This window comes from Nerophis lumbriciformis, linkage group LG02 (genome assembly GCF_033978685.3).
Source record: "Nerophis lumbriciformis linkage group LG02, RoL_Nlum_v2.1, whole genome shotgun sequence".
Classification (NCBI taxonomy): domain Eukaryota; kingdom Metazoa; phylum Chordata; class Actinopteri; order Syngnathiformes; family Syngnathidae; genus Nerophis; species Nerophis lumbriciformis.
In genome coordinates, this window is record NC_084549.2 from 61,085,001 (window position 1) to 61,104,564 (window position 19,564).

The 19,564-nt window shown below is 38.0% G+C and overlaps 1 protein-coding gene across 4 annotated transcripts in view; it reads left to right on the forward strand.

The window, feature by feature from the left end:
* LOC133613817 (monocarboxylate transporter 12-B-like) overlaps positions 1-18,351 on the forward strand; it is a 35,921-nt gene extending 17,570 nt beyond the window's left edge. For all 4 annotated transcript variants that reach the window (XM_061971908.1, XM_061971675.1, XM_061971841.1 and 1 more), the window contains 8 exons: positions 2,087-2,391; positions 8,308-8,411; positions 8,483-8,626; positions 13,188-13,283; positions 13,350-13,506; positions 13,752-14,369; positions 14,436-14,695; positions 17,915-18,351. In XM_061971908.1, the coding sequence (XP_061827892.1) occupies positions 2,267-2,391; positions 8,308-8,411; positions 8,483-8,626; positions 13,188-13,283; positions 13,350-13,506; positions 13,752-14,369; positions 14,436-14,695; positions 17,915-18,081 (1,671 nt within the window). In that variant the 5' untranslated portion in view covers positions 2,087-2,266 and the 3' untranslated portion in view covers positions 18,082-18,351. The remainder of the gene's footprint in view (positions 1-2,086; positions 2,392-8,307; positions 8,412-8,482; positions 8,627-13,187; positions 13,284-13,349; positions 13,507-13,751; positions 14,370-14,435; positions 14,696-17,914) is intronic.
* The last annotated feature ends 1,213 nt before the right edge of the window (positions 18,352-19,564 follow it).

Here is a 19,564-nt window from a genome sequence, read left to right on the forward strand (position 1 = left end):
TGTGCAGCGATAAGAGGAGGCACCTTGACCTCTGTGGCCTGTTGCAGCAGCTGTCTCACACACCACCTGCTTGATGAAGACCACTTCTACCTACATTTTCTTTACAATCATTGTCATTGTGGGCGACCTCAACACATTTTTATTTATTGGCTGAGATTTTTCACAAAAAGAGCATAAAACTTAAAAAAAAAAAAATACATTCAAAATATATAAAACTTCTATATATGGATAGGTTCGAAGCTGCTGCATCGCGGAAAGTTAAAAAAATATTCTCATATATAACACTTTTTCGAGCGTATTTGTTTTTTGGACATAGTTCCAAAATAATAATGCATCAAAATCAGTGTTATGAATTGTTGACATATTACAGGCTGCAGCTATCTTATTTAAAGTATTCCACTTTGCAATTCATTTTTGGAAATACTACATATTTTGTGTTTTTCTCCAAAAATTTTGTTTTTCACAAAAAGAGCATAAAACATAAAAATTAAAAAAAAACATGACAAATACATAAAAAATGTAGATCTACAGTATGGATAGGTCTGAAGCTGTTGAAAAATGTAAAAGTGTGGAAAGTTAAAAAAAATAAGCAAAATGAAATATGCCGTACTCTAACACTTTTTTGAGCGTGCCGGTTTTTTCGGCTTAGAAAGGATAGTGAGAATTTTGGGGAAAAAACTGTCATCGATACCCAAAATAATAATGCATCGAAATCAGTGTTGTTATGAATCAGTGTCCTAATAACAGCTATAATTACCTCATCTAAAGTATTCCATTTTGCAACTATTTTTTTAAATTGGTGTTTTTCCCACAATAAAATGTTTAGGATTTTTTTTTTTTTTTTTTTTTACAAGAAAGAGCATAAAACATAAAAAATACACTGCAAATATATAAAAACTTTATAGCTATGTATAGTCTATACCTGAAAAATGTAAAGTGTGATAAGTCAAAAACAAATGTATATATGAGTTAACACTTTTTTGAGCGCATCTTTTTATTGCTCAGGAGGGATAGTGGGAGAGTTTGGGAATTATTGATCAATTGAATGAATTATTGACCCAATAAAGGCTGTAATTATCTCATGTAAAGTATTCCACTTTGCAACTCATTTTTGGAAATAGTATAATAATAAATAAATTATAATATTTTGTATTTTCCTCAGAATAAAAAATGGTTTTTTTTAGTTTTTTTTAAAGAAGAGCATAAACAATAAAACATCAATATATAAAAAACGTTATGTCTATGGATATGTTTGAAGTTGTTGAAAAATTTAAAGCAATGGAAGTTAATTTAAAAAAATATTACTTAATTGGAACACTTTTTTGAGTGTGAGTTTTTGGAAAAAACTGTCATTGTTTCAAATATAATAATGCATCAAACTCAGTGTTGTTATGAATTATTGACCTGTTAAAAGGCTGTTATTACCTCATTTAAAATATTGCACTCTGCAACTATCCATTCATCCATTTTCTTCCGCTTATTCCCTTAATTTTTTGTAAATACTTATTTATAACACTATTGAGCGTGTCCGTTTTTCTTCGCTTAGCACCCTTGACCCAGTTTTAAATTAAGTAGACTCAAGGATTAAATAATGATGAAATTGTTGGGAAAGTATTGTAGAACTTGCAAGAAGAAGTCAACCGTTGCAAAAAAAAATTAAAAATAACACAGACCTCCTCCGGGCCCCATTAGAAGAACCCTTTTAAATATTTGTAACAGTGATCCGGATCATCCCCGACATCTTATCACTTATTCCTTATCCAAATCTGGACATTTGCTGAAAGTTTTGTAAAAATCTGTCCATATCCTGAGATAATAATGCTCAAATTAAAGTGTGTGTCCCGTTTGACCTTTCAAGTCATGTAAATATGTAATAACCATAATGGATTATCACCTTCCATGCCAATGTCAATGTATGGATCTCCTGCAAGTTGGAGTACCGCCCTCTACCAGTGGAGGTCTCTGCACAAATATGCTACTTGCTGACAAGATAAAGTCTCATTTGAAGCAAAAGTTCAAACGAAGACACTTTGATTTGTTCCCTGCAAGACTTACAAATGGCCGTGTGTTTTGTGCTCCTCATCAGTCCAAGAGGAAGCGTGAAGAGCCCAACTTCATGGAGGCCGTCCCCCCGCTGCAAAGGTGCCGCATGTTTAGACGACCGTGAGCTGTCCTGACCTGCACTCCTACTGTACGAACGGCGGCGGCGGCGAGGGGCGGGGGAGGACGCCGCTGATGCTGCTGATTGGCCGGCGCCACGACTGTCATGCAGGAGAAGATGGAGAAGGGCAAGGGGTCGCCCGAGGTCACAACCCCACCGGAGGGCGGCTGGGGATGGATGGTCGTCGCTGGCTGCTTCCTCGTCACCATCTGCACACGGGGTGTCACCAGGTGTGTGTTTACGGTCTCTCATTGCGGAGTCTGCGCCCCTCGCAAAACAAGGAGAATGTGTGCGAGTCTGGTAACCACACAATATGGCTTCAAAGGCAAGGAGAGGTGTGTGTGGTTCCCACGATGTAGGGTCTTCTAACCTGAAATGTCATAAAAACAAGGATAGGTGTGTGCAAAGTACAAACCCCGTTTCCATATGAGTTGGGAAATTGTGTTAGATGTAAATATAAACTGAATACAATGATTTGCAAATCATTTTCAACCCATATTCAGTTGAATGCACTACAAAGACAAGATATTTGATGTTCAAACTCATCAACTTTAATTTTTTTTTGCAAATAATAATTAACTTAGAATTTCATGGCTGCAACATGTGCCAAAGTAGTTGGGAAAGGGCATGTTCACCACTGTGTTACATGGCCTTTCCTTTTAACAACACTCAGTAAACGTTTGGGAATTGAGGAGACACATTTTTTAAGCTTCTCAGGTGGAATTCTTTCCCATTCTTGCTTGATGTACAGCTTAAGTTGTTCAACAGTCCGGGGGTCTCCGTTGTGGTATTTTAGGCTTCATAATGCGCCACACATTTTCAATGGGAGACAGGTCTGGACTACAGGCGGGCCAGTCTAGTACCCGCACTCTTTTACTATGAAGCCACGTTGATGTAACACGTGGCTTGGCATTGTCTTGCTGAAATAAGCAGGGGCGTCCATGGTAACGTTGCTTGGATGGCAACATATGTTGCTCCAAAACCTGTATGTACCTTTCAGCATTAATGGCACCTTCACAGATGTGTAAGTTACCCATGTCTTGGGCACTAATACACCCCCATACCATCACAAATGATGGCTTTTTAACTTTGCGCCTATAACAATCCGGATGGTTCTTTTCCTCTTTGGTCCGGAGGACACGACGTCCACAGTTTCCAAAAACAATTTGAAATGTGGACTCCTCAGACCGCAGAACACTTTTCCACTTTGTATCAGTCCATCTTAGATGAGCTCAGACCCAGCGAAGCCGACGGCGTTTCTGGGTGTTGTTGAGAAACGGTTTTCGCCTTGCATAGGAGAGTTTTAACTTGCACTTACAGATGTAGCGACCAACTGTAGTTACTGACAGTGGGTTTCTGAAGTGTTCCTGAGCCCATGTGGTGATATCTTTTACACACTGATGTCGCTTGTTGATGCTGTACAGCCTGAGGGATCGAAGGTCACGGGCTTAGCTGCTTACGTGCAGTGATTTCTCCAGATTCTCTGAACCCTTTGATGATATTACGGACCGTAGATGGTGAAATCCCTAAATTCCTTGCAATAGCTGGTTGAGAAAGGTTTTTCTTAAACTGTTCAACAATTTGCTCATGCATTTGTTGACAAAGTGGTGACCCTCGCCCCGTCCTTGTTTATGAATGACTGAGCATTTCATGGAATCTACTTTTATACCCAATCATGGCACCCACCTGTTCCTAATTTGCCTGTTCACCTGTGGGATGTTCCAAATAAGTGTTTGATGAGCATTCCTCAACCTTATCAGTATTTATTGCCACCTTTCCCAACTTCTTTGTCACGTGTTGCTGGCATCAAATTCTAAAGTTAATGATTATTTGCAAAAAAAAAAAAGTTTATCAGTTTGAACATCAAATATGTTGTCTTTGTAGCATATTCAACTGAATATGGGTTGAAAAGGATTTGCAAATCATTGTATTCCGTTTATATTTACATCTAACACAATTTCCCAACTCATATGGAAACGAGGTTTGTAGTTGCCACTTTGTATAGTCTGCGTTAGTAAACCCCCAAAGTGGCAAAGACCAGTTTGGTTGTGTCTACGGTTCCCTGTAACACCATGACGTGATAAAGACAAGAAAATGTGTGTGTAACTGCCGTTCCCAAATTGTGTTGTCTGCACATACTGTATAACAATGTGGAGAAGACAAGAACGTGACCCCACAATGTGACAAAGATGACACTATGTGTGTATACACGTTTCATGGTCGGTAACCCCACATTGTGACAAAGACAAGTAAATGTGTGTAGGTGTCTGTTGTTCCCACGTTGTATGGTCGGTAACCCCACAATGTGACAAAGATGACACTATGTGTGTATACATCTATGGTTCCCACGTTACATGGTTGGTAACCCCACAATGTGACAAAGATGACACTGTGTGTGTATACATCTATGGTTCCCACGTTGCACGGTCGGTAACCCCACAATGTGACAAAGATGACACTATGTGTGTATACATCTATGGTTCCCACGTTGCATGAGTGGTAACTCCACAATGTGACAAAGATGACACTATGTGTGTACACATCTACGGTTGCCACGTTGCATGGTCGTAACCCCACAATGTGACCAAGATGACACTATGTGTGTATACATCTATGGTTCCCACATTGCATGGTCGGTAACCCCACAATGTGACCAAGATAACACCATGTGTGTACACATCTACGGTTCCCACGTTGCATGGTCGTAACCCCACAATGTGACCAAGATGACACTATGTGTGTATACATCTATGGTTCCCACATTGCATGGTTGAACCCCACAATGTGACAAAGATGACACTATGTGTGTTTACATCTATGGTTCCCACGTTGCACGGTCGGTAACCCCACAATGTGACAAAGATGACACATTGTGTGTATACATCTATGGTTCCCACGTTGCATGGTTGAACCCCACAATGTGACAAAGATGACACTATGTGTGTATACATCTATGGTCCCCACGTTGCACGGTTGGTAACCCCATATTGTGACAAAGACAAGTAAAAGTGTGTATGTGTCTGTAGTTCCCATGTTGCATGGTCTTTAACCCCACATTGTGACACAGATGATGAACTGTGTGTATAATTCTATGGTTCCCACATGGTATAGTCCCATTAATGGATCCATGCACAACATTTCATAAACTGTCCACTTCTGACTTTGGTCCATTCCTAAAGCGCTTAAAGTGTCCACAACCTGAGTCAGCAGTTTTCTTGTTTCCTCACTAAGACGCTGGCATCCTGCTGAGATGTTTCCATGGTGACTTCTTTCTTGCACATGCTGCATGGCTGGCATGATAACACACAGTTATTGTTTTTATCCCGACTACTTTCACATGCCGCTTGTTGCTCAGCTGACGCTCAACAAAAAAGATAAAACCAGCGTTAAGTGATAAGTTATCACCTCTGACAGTGGAAGTCGTAAGATTGGAATTACGTAAGCGACCTTACGCAAGGCTCAAAATGTAAGAACCGCACTTCCTGACCTGACACGTTGCCCAGTAAAAACCTGCCCCGCTTGTGCTTTCTTTCCCATCTCTTCAATTGAAACAAATGTGTTTTAATTCAGTTTCAACTTGAGATGCCGATAAATGCTTTAAAATGTAATATCGGAAATTATCGGTATCGTTTTTTTTTTATTATCGATATCGTTTTTTTTATTTTTTTATTTTTTATTAAATCAACATAAAAAACACAAGATACACTTACAATTAGTGCACCAACCCCAAAAAACTCATTCACACTCATTCACACAAAAGGGTTGTTTCTTTCTGTTATCAATATTCTGGTTCCTACATTATATGTCAATATATATCAATACAGTCTGCAAGGGATACAGTCCGTAGGCACACATGATTGTGCGTGCTGCTGGTCCACTAATAGTACTAACCTTTAACAGTTAATTTTACTCATTTTCATTAATTACTAGTTTCTATGTAACTGTTTTTATATTGTTTTACTTTCTTATTTATTCAAGAATTTGTTTTAAATGTATTTATCTTATTTTATTTAATAATTTTTTTTTAAAAAGGACCTTATCTTCACCATACCTGGTTGTCCAAATTAGGCATAACAATGTGTTAATTCCACGACTGTATGCATCTGTATCGGTAATTAAGAGTTGGACAATATTGGAATATCGGATATCGGCAAAAAAGACATTATCGGACATCCCTAGTTTCAAGTCTTAAGTTTAAGTAAAGTTTCAGTTTCAATTCATGCCGAGGCGGACTTTCCGGACCGTAGAGCGTACCGGTATATAAGCCACACCCACTAGATTTTATAATTAAAAAAATGTTTACGTATATATTAGCCACACTGGACTATAAACCGCTGCGATGAGGTGGTGACTTGTCCAGGATGTACGCCGCCTTCCGCCCGATTGTAGCTGAGATAGGCTCCAGCGCCCCCCACGACCCCGAAGGGAATAAGCGGTAGAAAATGGATGGACTATAAACCGCAGATTTATACGTTGTGAAATGAGTTATTTACAGAAAAATATTTTGTAAATGTTTATTTACATACCTTTATTGTTTCCAAACGGTGTTTGTAACACGGCAGTAAAACGGATGATCAAACAAAACAGAAGTCATCGTCATAACTAGCTCTCCAATCAGCTAAACAGACTCAATAAGTGACATTTTGGTGAATTTACTGAGGAATTTGTGAAACTAAAACAATACAAAAACAATGCCATTGTAAGTTAATAATACAAACATGGACATTCTTAAACGGGTTAGCATATTCGCTAATGCTAATGACGCTAGCTTCATTACACTACGATAGCACCGGCAAATATGCATGAAAACAACCCTACAGACATCACACATGGGACGGTTTAGTAAGTATGAATTGTTTTAGTTATATTGTAAAACTTACAAACGTTGCTTGGAATGATGAGTAAGGAATCCTATGGACGAACTTGGTAGCATTCACTATTTTGTTGGCTGGAAGACTCGTGCTAAATTAGAAGGCTGCAGCGCCCCCTTGCCGCCACACCCGCTGGATTAAAGATATTAAGTTAAAGTTAAAGTACCACTGATAGTCACACACACGCTAGGTGTGGTGAATTTACCCTCTGCATTTGACAATCCCCTTGTTCCACCCCCTGGGAGGTGAGGGGAGCAGTGAGTAGCAACGGTGACCGCGCTCGGGAATCATTTTGGTGATTTTTTTAAATTTTCTTAAATTGGAGAAAATTATGCTGACATTGAACGGTTGTTCTGTGAAGTTTCAGGAAGTATGGGGTGGTTTCCTAAAATATGTAAAAGAGACTGATCTCAAATTTAACCCCGATTGAAAAGTATTTGAAAGGTAAATAATTGATGAGCCTTTTGTCTGCTTTGGTCTATTGCTGCACCGTGTTGGGGACACTCAGGAGTGCAGTTGTCTGTTTCTTCATGTCAATATTTGACTCATAAATGTTTTTTTTCTCGCTATTATTTGGATTGTTTGTATCTATTTTTTATTTTATATATCATATTTGTGGGTTACTTGTTAGGGGTGAAAAAATAACATTTGTTTAATTGTATTTCTGGACTGTCTATGTCAAATAATAATGTAATAAACAAAAAATAAGATAAAATAAAATAAAAAAGGCTATGGACCAATAGCAGACGAAATGGGATATACTTCCGGTTCAAGGCACAAAACAGGAATGTCATTCTCAACCCGCAGCACCTGCAGTGAGCGAACTCGTCCAAAAGATGGCGCCATAGCACAAACAATAACACACCTTTTCAGTGTCTCTGTCGGCGTAATATGAAAACTGTTTGTTGAATACAAAACACTATGGCCGTTATTGATGAAAAATCCACAAATTAGCTGCACTGTTTTATAAGCCGCAGGGCTCAAAGCGTTGGAAAAAGTAGCGGCATATAGTCCGGAAAATACGGTGCTCCTATTTAGTAGAATAAATTGTTTAACATGAATTACATACTATACATTACCTTTTGCACTATATTAATTTATATTATTATGTGTTGTCAACGTTGTAGTTTTTTATGCTATTGCCTGAAATAAATAAATAAATGAAAAAAAAAATGAACATCTACTCTAGTCATCTTTTAAGACAACTTATAAAGTAAAGAACCTGGAAGGACTCTGCCCTCCTAAAAGGGATCAATGTTTGCTCCTCCCGTGCAGATGTGTTGCCATGTTCTTCGTGGAGTTCCAGCTGCACTTTGAGAGGGATTATTCCACCACGGCCTGGATCCACAGTCTCATAGATTGCACCACCATGTTCTGTGGTAGGTTCACACTCCACATGCTCTCCCCCGGCGTGTAGTAAGATGTCCTGAGAGCTTCTGTTCTTCTCCAGCTCCTCTCGGCAGCTTCCTTGTCAACCGTCTGTCATGCAGAGCGACCATGATGCTCGGCGGACTCATGTCCTCTATCGGCCTGGTCCTCAGCTGCTTTGCCTCCAGGCTGGAACACCTGTACGTCTCTCTGGGGATCCTTGCAGGTACGCACGCAGCACCTCACTATTTTTGCAGTATCCATGCATCCATGCCGGTGTATTGATACCGCACTGTACCTCACATCATAGTTTGGTTATTTGACACTGCAATGCATCTAATAATATCAATATTTGTCACCGATGCATCGATACCGGAATCTGAGCAATAATTACTCAACACTGAAAAGTAGTTACAGTTGTTGCCAGTGTATCGGTATTGTACTGTCAGTAATAATTGATACAGGATATCAAAATATTGATATTTGATACTGGTTTATTGACATTGAAAATATCACACAAGAACATAATATCAATATTTATAGGCTACATCAAAGTATTGTTATTTGGTACTGGTGTATTGATATTGTACTGTGAACCGTAACGATAAAACACAATATCGATTTTTATGCAATACATCAAAGTATCGTTAGTTGGTATTGCTGTATTGATACTGCACTTGTGAACTGTAAAGATACTTCACAATATCGATATTTATACAATACATCAAAGTATTGTTATTTGGTAGGAGTGTATTGATGTTGTACTCTGAACGGTAACGATACAACATGATATCAATATTTGTACAATAAATTAAAAGTGTCGTTATTTTGTACTGGTGTATTGATACTGTACTGTAAACCGTAACAATACGACACAATATCGATATTTGTACGATACATCAAAGTATCATTATTTGGTACTGGAGTATTGATGTTGTACTGTGAACTGTAACGATACGACCCAATATTGACATTTATAGGATCCATCAAAGTATCACTATTTGGCACTGGTGTATTGATACTGTATTGTCAATGGTAACAATATCAATGCATCTAATAATATCAATATTAGATGCATCGATACCGGAATCTGAGCAATAATTATTCAACACTGAAAAGTAGTTACAGTTGTTGCCAGTGTATCGGTATTGTACCGTAAGTAATAATTGATACAGGATATCAAAATATTGATGTGTGATACTGGGTTATTGACATTGAAAATATCACACGAGAACATAGGCTACATCAATGCATTGTTATTTGGCACTGGTGTATTGATACTGTACTGTGAACTGTAATGATACAACAAAATATCAATATTTATACAACTCAACAAGGTATTGTTATTTTGTACTTGTGTATTGATGTTGTACTGTGAACCGTAACAATATAACACAATATTGATATTTACACAACATATCAAATGTATCGTTATTTGGTACTGGTGTATTGATACTGTACTGTGAACAGTAATGATAAAACACAATATCGATATTTATGCAATACATCAAAGTATTGTTAGTTGGTATCGTTGTATTGATACTGCACTGTGAACTGTAAAGATACTTCACAATATCGATATTCATCAAAGTATCGTTATTTGGTAGGGGTGTATTAATGTTGTACTCTGAACGGTAACGATACAACACAATATCAATATTCATACAATACATCAAAGTGTCGTTATTTTGTACCGGTGTATTGCTACTGTACTGTGAACCGTAACAATACGACACAATATCGATATTTCTACGATACATCAAAGTATCATTATTTGGTACTGGTGTATTGATGTTGTACTGTGAACTGTAACGATACAACACAATATCGACATTTATAGGATCCATCAAAGTATCACTATTTGGTACTCGTGTATTGATGTTGTACTGTGAACTGTAACGATATAACACAATATCGACATTTATAGGATCCATCAAAGTATCACTATTTGGTACTGGTGTATTGATACTGTATTGTTAATAGTAACAATATCAATGCATTTAATAATATAAATATTTGTTGCCGATGCATTGATACCGGAATCTGAGCAATAATTATTCAACACTTAAAAGTAGTTGTTGCCAGTGTATCGGTATTGTACCGTAAGTAATAATTGATACAGGATATCAAAATATTGATGTTTGATACTGGTTTATTGACATTGAAAATATAAAACGAGAATATTCATATATTGTATATCATTGATATTTGACACTGGTGTATCGATACAGGACCCGACAATGCATCTGATAATATCAATATCTGTCACCGATGCATCGATACCGGAATCTGAGCAATAATTATTCAACACTTAAAAGTAGTTGATGCCAGTGTATTGGTATTGTACTGTGAGTAATAATTGATACAGGATATCAAAATATTGATGTTTGATACTGGTTTATTGACATTGAAAATATCACACGAGAATATTCATATATATCATTGATATTTGACACTGGTGTGTCGATACTGGACCCTACAATGCATCTAATAATATCAATATTTGTCACCGATGCATCGATACCGGAATCTAAGCAATAATTATTCAACACTTAAAAAGTACAGTGTTGTCACCGGTGTATTTGTAGTGATAGTTGTTGCCAGTGTATCGGTATTGTACTGTAAGTAATATTTTGATACAGGACATCAAAATATTGATGTTTCATACTGGTTAATTCATATAGAAAATATCACATGAAAGTATATATGTATTCATATATGTCATTGATATTTGACACTGGTGTATTGATACTGGACCCTACGACGCATTAAAAAATATCAATATTTGTTAACAAATGCATTGATAATGCAATAACAATGCAACAAATCAAAATATCAAGATTAAATATCGGTGTATCGATACTGTGCAGTGATTGATCACAATAAATCACATCAGAATATTGCTATTCAATACAGGTGTATCGATACCGGAGCGATGGCATTACAATGCATCTAATATCAATATGTTTTACTAGATAACAATGCTCTCTGTCTGAGATGGATGAATTACTACTGCATGTACTGCATGTATGTACTGTATGCATGTATGTATGTACTGCATGTATGTATGTGTGTATTGCATGTGTGTACTGTATGTACAGTATCAATATGTACTGCATGTATGTAGGTGTGTATGTGTGTACTGTATGTTAGTATGTTATGTATGTATGTACTGTATGTTGTATGTATGTATGTATGTACTTCACGTGTGTACAGTATGTGCTACGTGTGTACTGTATGTATGTAGGTTTATACTGCATGTGTGTACAGTATGTAGATATGTACTTCCCATTTGTACTGTATGTATATATGACTGTATATACTGCACGTGTGTATTGTATGTATGTATGTACTGCATGTGTGTTCTGTATGTATGAATGTATGTACTACATTCTCAGAATGTGTGTACTGTATGTATGTATGTATGTATGTATGTATGTACAGTAAGTATGTATGTATGTATGTACTGCATGTGTGTTCTGTATGTATGAATGTATGTACTACATTCTCAGAATGTGTGTACTGTATGTATGTATGTATGTATGTACATACAGTAAGTATGTATGTATGTATGTACTGCATGAGTGTACTGTATGTATGTATGTATGTACTACACCTGTGTACTGTATGTATGTATGTATGTACTACACCTGTGTACTGTATGTGTGTACTGTATGTGTGTATGTATGTATGTATGTATATATGTATGTATGTATGTATGTATGTACTGCACATGTGTACAGTATTTATGTATGTATATGCTGAACGTGTATGTATGTATGTATGTACAGTAAGTATGTATGTATGTACTGCACGTGTGCTGTATGTATGTATGTATGTACTGCATGAGTGTACTGTATGTATGTATGTATGTACTACACATGTGTACAGTATTTATGTATGTATATACTGAACGTGTACAGCATGTATGTATTTATGTAATGCACGTGTGTACAGTATGTATGTATGTATGTATGTAGGGTATATATGTACTGTATGTATTTACTGAACGTGTGTACTGTATGTATGTACTGCATGTGTACTGTATGTATGTACTGCACATGTACTGTATGTATGTATGTACTGCACATGTGTACAGTATTTATGTATGTATATACTGAACGTGTACTGTATGTATGTATGTATGTATGTATGTACAGTAAGTATGTATGTATGTATGTATGTACTGCATGAGTGTACTGTATGTATGTATGTATGTATGTACTACACCTGTGTATTGTATGTGTGTACTGTATGTATGTATGTATGTATGTATTACACCTGTGTACTGTATGTGTGTACTGTATGTATGTATGTATGTATGCAGATACTGAACGTGTACAGCATGTACTGTATGTATTTATGTACTGCACGTGTGTACAGTATGTATGTAGGGTATATATGTACTGTATGTATTTACTGAACGTGTGTACTGTATGTATGTACTGCATGTGTGTACTGTCTGTATGTATGTACTGCACATGTACTGTATGTATGTACTGCACCTGTGTACTGTATGTATGTATGTTTGTACTGCACGTGTACAGTATGTATATATATATGTACGTACGGTATATGTGTACTGTATTTATTTATGTACTGCAAGTGTGTACAGTATGTATGTACTGCATGTGTGTACTGTATGAATGTACTGCATGTGCACTGTATGTATGTACTGAACATGTGTACTGCATATGTACAGTAAGTATGTACAGTAAGTGTACTGTATGTATGTATGTAGGTTGTATTGAACTGTAGTTACAGACGTGTGCATGATTTCTTTTCAGGTGTGGGTTTTGCGCTCAACTTCACGCCGTCCATCGCCATGGTGGGACGATACTTCAGCGAGAAGAAAGCTGTGGCCTATGGTATCGCTCTGTCAGGTAGACGCCACCCGAGTCATTTTTCTTTGTCTTTTCACGTCCTGTGACTAAATGTGGACATCCAAGGCAGCGGCATCGGGACCTTCATCCTGGCCCCGGTCATCCAGCTGCTCATCGATCAGTACTCCTGGAGAGGAGCCATGCTGGTCCTGGGCGGCTTCGTGTCCAACTTGTGCGTCTGTGGCGCTCTGATGCGGCCCGTGCAGCCCCGCACAGGTCAAAGGTCAGGCTAAGCTAACAGCAGTGGCTTTATTTTCTTTGTGCCTTGTAATTAGTTGACAAAATGCTAAATGCTAAGCTAACAGCAGTGCCTGTATATTATTTGTGCATTGTAATTAGTTTACACAATGCTAAATGCTAAGCTAACAGCAGTATGTGTATTTTATTTGTGCTTAGTAATTAGTTGACAAAATGCTAAATGCTAAGCTAACCGCAGTACCTGTATTTTATTTGTGCCTTTCCGTGCAGGGCGAGACAGAGCGGCGATGGCAACATGGCGCAAGAAGTCGATGCCAAAGAAGAACCTTCGGGTCACAGTGTGGAAGATCCAAAGTCGCTGGAAATCAGCAGCTTCAGTCGCACTCAGAGACTTCTCATCGCCAACGGAGCGCTCCAAAGCTGCGAGCTGGAGGAGAGCCAACTACCTCCGGGCAAGGTCGCCTTGCCGCCGAGCGGCCCCGAAGCCGGCTCGACGGACATCAAGCTGGCGGAGTGCATTTTATTAGGCAACAAGCTGACGCCGGCCATGCTCGGGGAGCTGCAGGTCTCCGACGCCAAGCTCACCAAGCGGGTGCAGGACGAACACAACAAGATGGGGGAAGACGCTGATAAAGGCGTTAACTCGCCCGGGTGTTGTCGCTGGCTGCAGCCAGGGCGGGACTTTGGCTTCCTTCTCATCCCCGACTTCATGATCTGGTCACTGTGCTTCCTGTTTATGGCGTACGCCTGCAGCACACCTGTGGTCTACCTGGTTCCCTACGCCATCAGCCAGGGCGTGGAGAAGAAGCAGGCCGCCTTCCTCATGTCCATATTTGGCATCAGCGGCATCGTGGGAAACATCACCTTCGGGTGGATCACAGACAGGAAGTAAGTAGACGTTAGGAAGCGGGTGCGGCTCGACAGGTTGTTAACCGTGGCCTCCCGTCGCTGCAGGTGCCTGAACAGGTATCGGATGCTTAGCTTCATGCTAAGTGTAGCGGTGGAGGGCCTGTGCTGCTGGTCCCTTCCGCTCCTGCACTCCTTCGCCCCCCTGGCGCTCTTTGCCGTCGTCTACGGCTACTTCGAAGGCGCCTACGTGGCGCTCATTCCCGTGGTGACCTCGGACGCGGTGGGCTCCGACTACCTCAACTCTGCCCTGGGTGTGGTCTACTTCCTGCACGCCATCCCGTACCTCGTCAGCCCACCAATCGGCGGTAAGCCTTTAGTCCAAAAAACGCTGTGTTCAGACCGTAACTACCGTATTTTTCGGACTATAAGTCGCAGTTTTTTTTCATAGTTTGGCCGGGGGTGCGACTTATACTCAGGAGCGACTTATGTGTGAAATTATTAACACATTAGCGTAAAATATCCAATAATATTATTTAGCTCATTCACGTAAGAGACTAGACATATAAGATTTCATGGGATTTAGCGATTAGGAGTGACAGATTGTTTGGTAAACGTATAGCATGTTCTATATGTTATAGTTATTTGAATGACTCTTACCATAATATGTTACGTTAACATACCAGTCACGTTCTCAGTTGGTTATTTATGCCTCATATAACATACACTTATTCAGCCTGTTGTTCACTAGTCTTTATTTAATTTAAATTGCCTTTCAAATGTCTATTCTTGGTGTTGGGTTCTATCAAATAAATTTCCCCCAAAAATGCGATTTATACTCCAGTGCGACTTATATATGCGTTTTTCCTTCTTTATTATGCATTTTCGGCAGGTGCGACTTATACTCCGAAAAATACGGTAGTCGGTTCACATCTGGATTGCGATTCTTATTCATTCCGATTCTAAAGTGACTCATAATTTTAGAAAATCGATTTAAAAGAATACGAAGGTCCTGAGTAGTCTTGGGTTCAATCCCGGGCTCGGGATCTTTCTGTGTGGGGTTTGCATGTCCTCCCCGTGACTGCGTGGGTTCCCTCCGGGTACTCCGGCTTCCTCCCACCTCCAAAGACATGCACCTGGGGATAGGTTGATTGGCAACACTAAATTGGCCCTAGTGTGTGGATGTGAGTGTGAATGTTGTCTGTCTATCTGTGTTGGCCCTGCGATGAGGTGGCGACTTGTCCAGGGTGTACCCTGCCTTCCGCCCGATTGTAGCTGAGATAGGCTCCAGCGCCCCCCGCGACCCCGAAGGGAATAAGCGGTAGAAAATGGATGGATGGATGGATTTAAAAGAAGAAAAAAAAATTATTTTGAAAAAATATATATATATATATACAGGTAAAAGCCAGTAAATTAGAATATTTTGAAAAACTTGATTTATTTCAGTAATTGCATTCAAAAGGTGTAACTTGTACATTATATTTATTCATTGCACACAGACTGATGCATTCAAATGTTTATTTCATTTAATTTTGATGATTTGAAGTGGCAACAAATGAAAATCCAAAGTTTACACCATCAGTGATGGTTTGGGGTGCCATGTCATCTGCTGGTGTCGGTCCACTCTGTTTCCTGAGATCCAGGGTCAACGCAGCCGTCTACCAGCAAGTTTTAGAGCACTTCATGCTTCCTGCTGCTGACCTGCTCTATGGAGATGGAGATTTCAAGTTCCAACAGGACTTGGCGCCTGCACACAGCGCAAAATCTACCCGTGCCTGGTTTACGGACCATGGTATTTCTGTTCTAAATTGGCCCGCCAACTCCCCTGACCTTAGCCCCATAGAAAATCTGTGGGGTATTGTGAAAAGGAAGATGCAGAATGCCAGACCCAAAAACACAGAAGAGTTGAAGGCCACTATCAGAGCAACCTGGGCTCTCATAACACCTGAGCAGTGCCAGAAACTCATCGACTCCATGCCACGCCGCATTAACGCAGTAATTGAGGCAAAAGGAGCTCCAACCAAGTATTGAGTATTGTACATGCTCATATTTTTCATTTTCATACTTTTCAGTTGTCCAACATTTCTAAAAATCCCTTTTTTGTATTAGCCTTAAGTAATATTCTAATTTTGTGACACACGGAATTTTGGATTTTCATTTGTTGCCACTTCAAATCATCAAAATTAAATGAAATAAACATTTGAATGCATCAGTCTGTGTGCAATGAATAAATATAATGTACAAATTACACCTTTTGAATGCAATTACTGAAATAAATCAAGTTTTTCAAAATATTCTAATTTACTGGCTTTTACCTGTATATTTCATTTTTTTAGGAATTCATTTTTTAAAATATGTTTTTAGGCCATCTTAATGCAACCAGAAGTAGCTTTTCTCACCTGTATCCTGTTTTGAAAAAGTTTTGATTCAAAAGTGATTCATAATTGTTGACATTTTTTGTAATTTTGCAAAATTTTGCAAAAACTATATATATATAATTTATTTTATTTTTTATTTTTTTTAATGTATTTACATATATATAAATATATTTTATTTTTTATTTATTTTTATTTTTTATATAAATATACATATTTTTTTGTAGGAATAATTTTTTTCAAAATATGTTTTTAGGCCATCTTCATGTAACCAGAAGGAGCTTTTCTCACCTGTAACCTCTTTTGAAAAAGTTTTGATTCTAAAGTGATTCATCATTTTCAAAAATGTTTGTAATATTGCAAACTTTTGAAAAAATAAAATAAAATAAAAAAAATAATATATATATATATATATATATATATATATATATATATATATATATATATATATATATATATATATATATATAGTTTTTTTTGTAGGAATAAAAAATTTTAAATACTTTTTTAGACCATCTCCATGTAACCAGAAGGAGCTTTTCTCTCATGTAAACTGTTTTGAAAAAGTTTTGAATCTAAAGTGATTCAGAATTGTAATTTATTTTTAATTTTGCAAGATTTTGAGAGAAAAAAGTCCTAATAAAATTATTTTTATATATATATATATATATATATATATATATATATATATATATATATATATATATATATATATATATATATATATATATATAATTATAATATAATATAATTATATATATATATATATATATATAGTTTTTTGTTTTGTTTTTGCTTATTTTTATTTTTATATAAAAATTAATAATGCAACCAGAAGGAGCTTTTCTCACCTGTAACCTCTTTTGAAAAAGTTTTGATTCTAAAGTGATTCATCATTTTCAAATTTTGCAAATTTTTGAAAAAATACAATATATATACTGGATATATATATTTTTTTTATTGTATTTATTTGTAGGAAGACATTTGTTTAAAAATATGTTTTTAGGCCATCTTCATGCAACCAGTTCTAACCTGTTTTGAAAAAGTGTCATTATAATTATTATACCAAATGATACATGGCGAGAATCGGTTTGAACCGAGAAACGTGTTCAAACAAGAATCGAATCTGAATCAGATTCCCAGGAATCGGATCGAACCATTAGGTGCCCGAAGTTACCTCCCCTAACCACGACCGTCATTGTGTCTCTCCAGGTTGGTTGGTGGACGTGACGGGAAACTACGCAGGAACCTTTTTCCTCAGCGGCACTTCCTTCATATTAAGCTCGGTGGTTCTCGCCATCGCCATGTTGGTCCGACACTCCTGGAAGACGAACCTATCCTGTCCAAAACGCGCTGAATGTCAACAAAACATCATCTGATGCTCAATATGTGTATTTATCTTGAAAAAAAGACAAGTTTTCTACATGGTACCTGGTCAAATGTGTTTGGGTTAATGTCTCGTGTGTGTACGGTATAATAAATACATAGCAGTTACATGATGTACTGTTGATTACTGTAAAGTCAATGTTGTTATCAATTATTGACTTGGTCAAGGCTCCAATTACTTCACATTAAATATTCCACTTTGAAGTATGTTTGGGGAAAATGTTGCATATTTTGTGCGTTTGCCATATACAAAACCCAAAACCAGTGAAGTTGACACGTTGTGTAATTCGAAAATAAAAACAGAATGCAATGATTTGCAAATCCTTTTCAACTTATATTCAATTGAATAGACTGCAAAGACAAGATATTTAATGTTCCAACTGAGAATTTATTTTTATTTTTTTTCAAATAATCATTAACTTAGAATTTAATGGCAACAACACATTGCACAAAAAGTTGGCACAGGGGCATTTTTACAACTGTGTTACATGGCCTTTCCTTTTAACAACACTCAGTAAATGTTTGGGAACTGAAGAGACCAATTTTTGAAGCTTTTATTGCTTGATGAACAGCTTAAGTTGTTCAACAGTCCGGGGTCTCCGTTGTGGTATTTTAGGCTTCATATTGTGCCACACATTTTCACTGGGAGACAGGTCTAGACTACAGGCAGGCCAGGCGTGGCTTGGCATTGTCTTGCTGAAATAAGCAGGGGCGTCCATTGTAACGTTGCTTGGATGGCAACATATGTTGTTCCAAAACCAGTATGTACCTTTCAGCATTAATGGTGCCTTCACAGATGTGTAAGTTACCCATGTCTTGGGCACTAATACACCCCCATACCATCACAGATGCTGGCTTTTCAACTTTGCGCCTATAACAGTCCGGATGGTTCTTTTCCTCTTTTGTCCGGAGGACACGACGTCCACAGTTTCCAAAAACAATTTGAAATGTGGACTCCTCAGACCACAGAACACTTTTCCACTTTGCACCAGTCCATCTTAGATGAGCTCAGGCCCAGCGAAGCTGGCAGCGTTTCTGGGTGTTGTTGATAAATGGCTTTCGGTTTGCATAGTTGAGTTTCAACAGTAACTGTAGTTACAGAAAGTGGTTTTCTGAAGTGTTCCTGAGCCCATGTGGTGATATCCTTTACACACTGATGTCACTTGTTGATGCAGTACCGCCTGAGGGATCGAAGGTCCGTAATATCATCGCTTACGTGCAGTGATTTCTCTAGATTCTCTGAACCTTTTGACGATATTACGGACCGTAGATGGTGAAATCACTAAATTCCTTGCAATAGCTCATTGAGAATTGTTGTTCTTAAACTGTTGGACAATTTGCTCACGCATTTGTTCACAAAGTGGTGACCCTCGCCTTGTTTGTGAACGACTGAGCATTTCATGGAAGCTGCTTTTATACCCAATCGTGGCACCCACCTGTTCCCAGTTAGCCTGTTCACCTGTGGGATGTTCCAAA